The 9275-nt window shown below is 31.3% G+C and overlaps 1 protein-coding gene across 1 annotated transcript; it reads left to right on the top strand.

The window, feature by feature from the left end:
- The first annotated feature begins 6 nt into the window (after positions 1–6).
- On the top strand, positions 7–1809 carry LOC111397707 (heavy metal-associated isoprenylated plant protein 21-like). The gene is made up of 3 exons (XM_023024705.1): positions 7–82; positions 158–233; positions 1304–1809. The coding sequence occupies exons 1-3, from the start codon at positions 8–10 to the stop codon at positions 1594–1596; spliced, it is 444 nt and encodes a 147-aa protein (XP_022880473.1). The 5' UTR covers position 7; the 3' UTR covers positions 1597–1809.
- The last annotated feature ends 7466 nt before the right edge of the window (positions 1810–9275 follow it).

Here is a 9275-nt window from a genome sequence, read left to right as displayed (position 1 = left end):
AAAAAAAATGGGTGCTCTTCATTATCTTGCAAACTTGTGCACTGTTGAAAGCATCAGAAGCAAAAGGAGGAGATCAATGCAGGTGTGTCAATTTTTTTTTTTTAAATTTATTTATCTTCCGCTTATATGGGAGTTTAATTCTTCTTTTCTTTCCCAGACAGTCGAAATTAAAGTGAAAATGGACTGCGATGGATGTGAGAGAAGAGTGAAGAATGCTGTTAAATACATGGAAGGTAAACCTCACATTATAAGTTAATATTACTATGATGATGAGTTTTTTTATAAACTTTATCATGATATCATATTGCATGGTTGTAAATATTAAGAATGGGTTTGGGTTTGTTTCTCTAGTCCCGTCGAGAGTTCTTGGTGATTTCAGCTCAGAGGTGGATCTGAAGGTGCACAGGTAGTGCGACCGCACAAAGCCTCAACATTGTTTAACAATTTAATTTTTTTTTATTATTATGTTAACTAAAGGGCACAACATTTATGAGAAAAAAGGAGTCCTATTTTAAAACATCATATAGGGAATCCAAAATCTCAGAACCGATCTTGCCAAGCCTCATGTTGGGGGGAGAGTATTAGCATGCACCACATTTTGGGACTACAATTGAGATGCATATAGCGTAATAGGTGAAGACAAACTTCACATTGTAACCCGATATTATAGTGATTAGTTAATTAGGCCTATGGCACGATCATTCTTCCTATTATAAACTCTCGACCATAGGAATTGATGATCAATAGAATTGTCTATTAGGAAGACCTCATATCTGTTTGACAATCATTCTTTCAAAATTCTTTTTTTCTTATACTTTTCTCAAAAAAAATTACTATTCAAAAACTCATTTTCTTCAGAAAAGCTCAAAAGAATGATTTTCAAACAAGGTTTAAATGAGAGGAGAGTTTATCTTTGTCGATGTATCACGCCAACGTTGCTTACGAGATCAACAAATACATATATATACACACAATTGCTTATATATGAAACCTACAATTTGCCAAATATTGAATTCCGTGCTCGTATACATACACAGACCAAGGAAGAGACGAGAAGAATATTTTAAAAATAAAGTTGCATAAAGCTAGCATAGGAGTCCTCTTTCTCAAAAGGGATATCTAATCTTGCTAACACTTTTTGAATAATTAAATAAAAAAGGATGAAAGTATTATGTTTTGTCTGTACGTACGTAAAGGCCTTCTATATATACTAAAGCTGTACAATTCATATGATTTTATTACATAAAAATACATACATAAATATATCTATTTCATCAGTTTCTCGCTGTGATCGATGATTCAGGTGTGAAAACTGTGGAAATTAACCGGAAGCAAAGCCGTCTAACAGTTAATGGCTATGTCGACCCGAACAAAGTGTTAAGGAAAGTGAAGAACACAGGGAAAAGAGCTGAATTTTGGCCATATATCCCTCACAATGTTGTTCATTATTCTTATACATCTCAAGCTTATGATAAAAAGGCACCTCCTGGATTTGTGAAAAATCTTACACAGACACTTCCTTCTACTAATGCAACTGAAGAACGAATCATGTTTTTATTTAGCGAGGATAATCCCAATGCTTGTTCTATTATGTGAAGGTCGAGGGCGATCCGAGGCTGACTTCTCTCTCGAATTAATGGGTTCTTGAAAGGAAGAGAATAGATGTAATGTGCATGCTTGTTATGCATTATTAGACGGCATTGGATAATCTTATTATTAGACAATATTTTAACCCTTTTTTTACATAATTATTGTTATCGAGTATTGTCTATGTGACGAACTGATGAATAAAAGCATGTATTGGAGAATGGAGACAATAATTCAAACAAAATCCGGAGTGAAATATTTTAAATTTCTAATAACCTTTATGGCAACGTTCAAATTGATTTATAGACACCATTTTGATCTTTTCGAGGTTTCTTTAACATTCTATCTTTTTTAAAAGTTATAATTAATATTGAGAACTGATACATGACAATATACACAAGCCATATTTAGTTAACTACTTTTTTTTATACTTTCAATATCTTAAATTTGTATGTAAATTACATCATTGCTTATAGATAAGCAATGTTGATAACGAGCATCATTTGTAAAAAAAGGTTGTTCGAAAAATATTCGCTTTTTTCTCTTATTTTATAGTTGACCGATTTGTTGGTACCTTATATTTGTCGAATCTTTAGCTAATATAATCACAACAGTGCAAATCATTCTTTATCTAAAAAGTAGAGACGATTAGTGGGGAGATGAGGAGGTCAAATCAGGCAAAAACACAGCAATTGAAGGAAGGAAGATTCTAAATGAAGCCACCAGACCAGCTTGTGGCTGGAGAATTAGATTCTTGTACAGCCCCTCTATTTGTAGATGGAATTGAATTAATAATCAACATTTGACTATGTATTCAATTCTTCTGCAAAACACTAAGCCTCCTTCCCACCAATAAACTAAGAACTCTAACGATCCACACTTTATGGCTGAACCTAGGGCTCGACATGATTCGATTTGGTTCAGTTCAGTTCGATTTCAAAGAGAACTAAACGAATCAAACCAAAATTTTTTGGTATCCAGTAAGTGGAATCGTCGGGTTCAAATTTAATTAACAATTCAGTTCCGTTTGATTCGGTTAGGTTCCATTCGATTTCATACCATAATTAAATTTTTTAACATTTACAACAATACTACATTAATCCAACTAATGACAAGTTCAATTTTAACTCTTATAAAATAACGTAGTTCGACAGAATGATCACTTAATTTGATTCTTTAAAATTTGAATTATGATGTTGGGTTTCGGATGAAAACGAGAAAATGATGTTTTGGCTTAATTAATTAGTTGGCAAATGAAATAGGAAAATGATACTTTCGGGCTCAATTAATTAGTAGAAAAATTTATTTAGAAATTTTTTTTGGCTTATTTAATATAATTTTGTTATAAATTAAAGAGATTCGGTTCTTATTCGATTTTTTGATTTTTGATCTAAAATCTAGAACATAATCAAATTCGTGGGTTCTTGATTCTGATACCCATTCAGATATTTAACTTCAAAATAGTTCCGTTCAATTATGATCCGAATCGATTTGATTCGAGAGTTTTGTCCAACCTTAGCCAAACATTCAAATATGTCACTTTTAACTTGTGACAGTTCTTTGAGGGCAAACCTGCAATCTTGGAGTGATTTTAAATTGAACCTAGAAAGATGATTTTAATTTTCAAACGTGAAATGAGCATGGAGAATTGTTTTAATTCCAAAAATTATAGTACATAAAACTTAAGAGGGAACAAATACGTACATATAGGAAAAACTGTAAAATCCAAGAAAATGATACCCGAAACCTCAATACAAGAACAAGAATGAGCCGATATAAGAAGCATTGCAATTTTAAAAGTGGACAAAACTACCGATCAATGAACCAATTGATTTAAAAACTTAAGTTGTAAGATAAGATCACATGTATATTATTTAGAAATTATCTTAAAAACGCTCTCACGTGTATGTGAGATTCATTTTTTTCCCATTGAAGACTTTCACTGGCAAACTTTCTAATAAATGGTGGCTACGAGACTTGTATCAAAGACTATGTGCTCTAATGTCATATTAAACCGTTTGATTTAAAAAGTTTAAACTGTTAGATAAGATTACATGTATATCATTTAAACCTTATCTTAAACACTGAGTAGATGAACGACGATGCTTCTTATCAAAGTTCAAGGTAGAGTTAGGATGATGCTTTGTGATTTCCAAGAAGTAAGACAAAGGGGAGGCTTAAATCGGTGCTTTATCTAATAAAGGAGGAAGAAATGGTATAAACAGAAGATGGATGCGTAAAAGGCAGGCAACAGGGCCAATAATTTCGGATCATACTCACCCCTATTATCCTTCTTTTTTCTATTTATTACCTTTCAAACTATGTTTACTAGGTAGAACAGTTTTAAAGAAAGTGAAAAAGAAAAGGAGGAGCGAGTTCTTGGGGGTCATAATTGGGGTTCCATGTGCAAGGGAAATATTATATGATGGCAAAAAAGTCTGACAGCTTGTGATTTTTCTCCGATTTTCAAGTTTCTACGTAAACTCGTGTTGTTATTCTTCCATCTTTATTATATTTTCCGATCCTAGGCTAGGTTTGGAAAATTAATTATATTAAGACTTGGGGTCCATTTTAAAAGATCGAGATTATTAAGAAAAGTAGCCTGAACTCTTATGTATTAGTCTATATTTTCATCTTTATTCGATGTAGGATTTATCTCTTAACACGCCCTTCAAGATGGTGGCTCGTTTTGAGCAAATCAACAATCAAATCCCCGTGCTTATTTTTTTTAGTCTTAATCGGATCAAATTGCTCATTGGAGCTTAATAAGCTCTGATACTATCATAAAATTTGAAATTTCATCTTAAAAAATTAATCATATTAAGAGTAACGTAAACTCTTAAATATTGATTTCTATTTTCATCTTTACTCGATGTAAAATTTATCCCTTAATAGTCCAGTTACTAACATAAACGAATCAAATTCAATTTCATATTTAACTCCTGATATCATGTACGGATTAATTATTTTTTTTTCTGAATGTTTATTCTCCCAAACTACTATTAGGGGAACAATGTTGCAACTTGCAAGTAATGGTACGTCACTAGCTTGGGCATATGCATTCGAAAGAGCCTAAATAATCGAAAAATATACTGAGAATAAGATATGAAGAAAAATATTTAGAAGATGAAAAAAAAAATGGTTGATGAAATTATTCAGAGAAATATTAGAACATGTTTTTAAATTGATCAATTGTAAAGCTTCAATAGTTTGCAATTTTTGGTCATCCTTGTCCTTCTACTACATTACCACTATGACCATTTATTTTTCCCCCAACTTTTGACATGTTAAGCTGTTTGTTAAGCTTGATGGCTTTTACATCTTGCAATTTAAAAGCCAACTGAGAATACAAAGAGAGGAAAAAAATCTATAGCGTTTGAAATGGCTATGGACGGCCTGCCCGTCTCCCCTCCTGCTAGGATTTTTGGAATGCGAGTCAAGATGGGGTGTAGGAAGCGCGAGAATTGAAACTCTCATTTCTCTATTTACTTATTTTTAATGCGACAAAAAATAAAGGTTGCGATGGGATCATGTTCACCGTCCTCACCTTCATTTCCTTACTAAATGGGGAATTCCGCTTTATTAGAAAGGGACATTTTCCCATCCTTATAATGTATTCGTCATTGTAACATACTTTACAAAAGATTTTATTTTCTATATATTTAAATATGAATATTAACATGCATAAGGTTGGCGTGTTTTGCCTAGTTGCAATGAGGATAGGAATTCAGCATAAAATCAAGAGTGATTATTATTAGTTTATGTGGCAATGAGAATCTAATTGGGGTTATAATGCAAATTAATGCATTAAACAGTAAATAAGTGATTCAGTAAATTTATAATTCTTTCTGTGATAACAGCAAGTTGATACTCTTGAGAATAAAAGACTCCAAATTCCTTTTTGTTGTTCTTGCTTTTTATATTTACACAATGAGGAATTTTATTTTATTTTATTTTTATTCGAGAACCGATTTTTGAATCTAATTACTTATTTGGTTTTTAGACAAATGGAATTATTCGTTGGAGCCTTTTGAACCTTAAAAGCATATCGCATTTGAATTTTCATTTTAAAAGATTCATCTCGTTAAGAATAGTAGCACAATAGTTCGAAACTTTATTCCCTTCTTTAAATATCTATTGAATTAGTGATGTTTGACAAGGCTTAAAAACTTTATTCATAATAAGTTTACTTATCAGGGAATAAATAAGTTTAAAATAAATAATTCCTTTTTGAATTATAAGTCCGGGGATTGTAAAATTCTCCGACCCTCCGTCTTGCATTACCCCCGCCTAAATGGTTAACAAAATTGGGACGGGAAACATGGTCCTCCATATTTTTATCAAACCAGTCCATTTTTATTTTTATTTATTTTCAAATTTTAAATCCTACTTAAAAATAAAATTATATTAAAAATTAATTAAATGGAATGATGATTAAGAACTTTTTAAATCCCATCTACTTTCCTAAAACTTTCAATTTGATGGAGATAGGAACGGTTATATAGCAAAATATATATCAATCATAAGTGATTTGGCAACTCTAAGTTATATAAGTCGACTCGAACTTTGCACATACCAACTCAATTCACCTTACGAACTCATTTTAAGCCGACTTATCAGTCGCTAACCTAGCCTCATTTCTTATTTTTAAGTTTCGTTAATGCAATTTTAATTTTTTGAACTCGGGATTAAGCAGCGAGCCAATCATCTGCTCGCAGAAAAAATATCAATTTAGCTCACTTCATGACTCACCTTCCAAACAAGTTGAGCTGACAAGTCCAGGGTCAGCCCTAGGCAACAAAATTTTTATGAGGCCTTAAAGCATAATTTTTTTTTTACAAGTGTAAAAAAATAACATATTTATATTTTAAACGAAGACTTTGTAGAATTTAGAAGATGTAGTAGCAAAAGAAAAAATCTCTGAAAATTCAAGATATTTGGGTAGCATAATATTTAGAGAAAGTATCCTGTTGATGAAGAAATATTATCAAAGTGTAAATAATAATTTTTAGAAATTAAACTCGAGTAAGGTACAATTTAGTGAATTCAAAAAAGTTTAAGGACTAAAGTGAGAATCACGGGATATTGAGGGAATAAAGTGAAAATAAGTTTCGACATCAATAATGTATTTAAATCAAGCGTGATTGGAGATTGAAAATTATCCTATAAATGTTGGACTTATTTCGTAACTCATATTAAATAGAACATTATGGACTTGGTAAAATGTTAATTTTAAATAAACAAGTTCGAATTATAATCTATTAAAGTAAACTACTTATATAAAATTTTAAAATTGGACCATATTGTCATAGCAATATTGGGCTCGTTTGGCAGCTTATAATTAACCGTGTATATTAAGCTTGATAAAAAATGATTTTAGATAAGCTGGAACGAATTTAGAATTCATAAAAGAAAATGATAGTTAAATGATTTTTTTAGAAAATGATCCATCTAATTGGCCCTTCTAATGTGTATTTTGTTGTGTGGAAATTATATCCACATGTGGTTTTTAAGTTCTCAATTCAAAAATAAGGTTTAAAGATTTTTTGCTCAAAAATCAGGTGATAATTTATTTTTAAATATTAATAATAATATCATAAATTAAATTAATATATACCCCCTACCCATCTAGAATAATTCTCTGCGTACAGGGAATTGTTCACAAGCACCATACAGGTGCTGAGTTGTCAGCACCTATAAGGTGCCTTTTTTTGTTTGTTTGGAGTGAAATGAGTGAAATTATGCCAGGTGTTCACCTTTAAAAAAATTCTGTAAAATCTATCTGTACGTGTAGCATGGTTCACCCATCTATCCCAACACAATGTCATTCCCAAATCCTAATTCATTTTTCCATCTCATCTCTCTCTATCTTCTCCCTTTCCAGCCCACCCTTTCTATTTTGGCACCACTATGAGATCAGCGTCACTACAAGAAGATCAGCATTGCTGTAAGATAAGTGGTGCCGCACGACCTCTTCCCACAAGCCACACACCGTAAACATTGTCACATCGTTGCATGTACTTCGCTGTGCGCCACCATATCTATTTCTTTGCCTTGAGTTGGTGGTGGATTTGAGGAGTTCGTGTGGTGATTGTTAATATAGGTGATGGTCGTGGTATGGTGGTGTGATTGTGGCAACAGTTGGTTTGGGAATTTTCTGTTGGGGATGGTGATTGTGGTGTGGTGGAGATGTGGTGGAAATAAAGGTGATGGTCATTGTGATTGTTGGTATATGCGACGGCAATTATTGTGGTTGCGATGGTGCTAGCCGGTTGATGATGGTGAGATGTTGGTACTGGGATGGGTTGAGTTAGGTTGGGTTGGCTTGTATAAAGTGGATTGTTAGAACATTTTTAAGAGATTTTTTTTTTAAAGAGCATATTCTATCATTTAGAGAAAAAATATAAATTTAGAGAGTTAAATTTTGAAGTAATCCATCAAACTCTTTATATTTAGGAGGGTGTATTCAATTGAGACTTTTAATGACTTTTTGAGATTTAAAAAGTTTAGGGGTATTCAATTGAAATTTTTTGAGACTTTTTAAAAGTCATGGTGTATTCAATTAAGACTTTTAAAAGGTCTTTAAAAATTACGGTGTATTCAATTAAAACTTTTTAGAAGTCTCTATAAGTCTTACGGTATTCAAATTTTAATGACTTCTAGAGACTTTTAGTCGAACTATTTATAATGGTTATCTAACTAATTCTCCAGCTACCTTTGTTACTTGCACGTGCTGCTAACTATCCCATTCATTTCCCTATTCTGCCGTTGTTATTTTATTATGTGAGTTGGGATCTATCAGATTGATGTATAAAGCATGGACATTAAAAAAAAAAAAAAAACTTTTTTTTCAATCTTTCTTTCCTTTAATCTTTTATGGACATGTATAATTAAAACTTATTTTTTTATTTATTATATTCCATTTATTTTTCTTTCTCTCTCTTATTATTTATCTCTATTTCTATAAAAAAAAAATTAAATTGGATTCTTATAACTTTTTTTTCTTTTTTCATTCATTTTTTGAGAAAAATACCTATTTTTTTTATTAAATTATGAAAATTTATAATTAAATTTAAATATATTAATTTTTTATTTATTTTTAAAAGTATACTATACTAATAATATTAAATCCTATATATATGTATATTATTTTATTAAAAAATGTGTGATTGAAATGTGGTCAAGTCTCTCTTCAATAATACATTTTGGTGAAAATAATGGGCTCAAACAAGAGCTAAAAAGTGATATTTAATTAAGACTTGATTTTTGAAATATAAAACTAATTTCTTAATTTTGAAATTGTATTTTACCACCACCTTATATATGTAATGTTTACCCTCTCCCAATACATAAAAATATTACATAAAGAGATTGGATGAAAAAGTTGATTGTATTTTAAATTGACAAATGATAAAATGATATTTGATATTATGTATCTCATTATGTAAAGCTTGATGTACTAGTAGTAAAATCTTTTTATTTTTTTATTTTTTTCTACTTTGACTTTGGAGGCCATAGGCCTTTGCCTGGTTGGCAAAGTTGGCTTGGGCCAGCGCCGGCCCTTGACAAGTGGAAGAGTGACTTGCCCCCCTTTCACATCCTTATACAAAATAACGATGACGCAAAAAAGAATTAACGTGGTCCACATGGATTGCAATCGTATTCAGTGGGCAATTGCTACTGATTCT

This window comes from Olea europaea, chromosome 7 (genome assembly GCF_002742605.1).
Source record: "Olea europaea var. sylvestris chromosome 7, O_europaea_v1, whole genome shotgun sequence".
In the NCBI taxonomy this organism is placed as follows: Eukaryota; Viridiplantae; Streptophyta; class Magnoliopsida; order Lamiales; family Oleaceae; genus Olea; species Olea europaea.
This window is presented reverse-complemented; position numbering and strand designations above follow the sequence as displayed.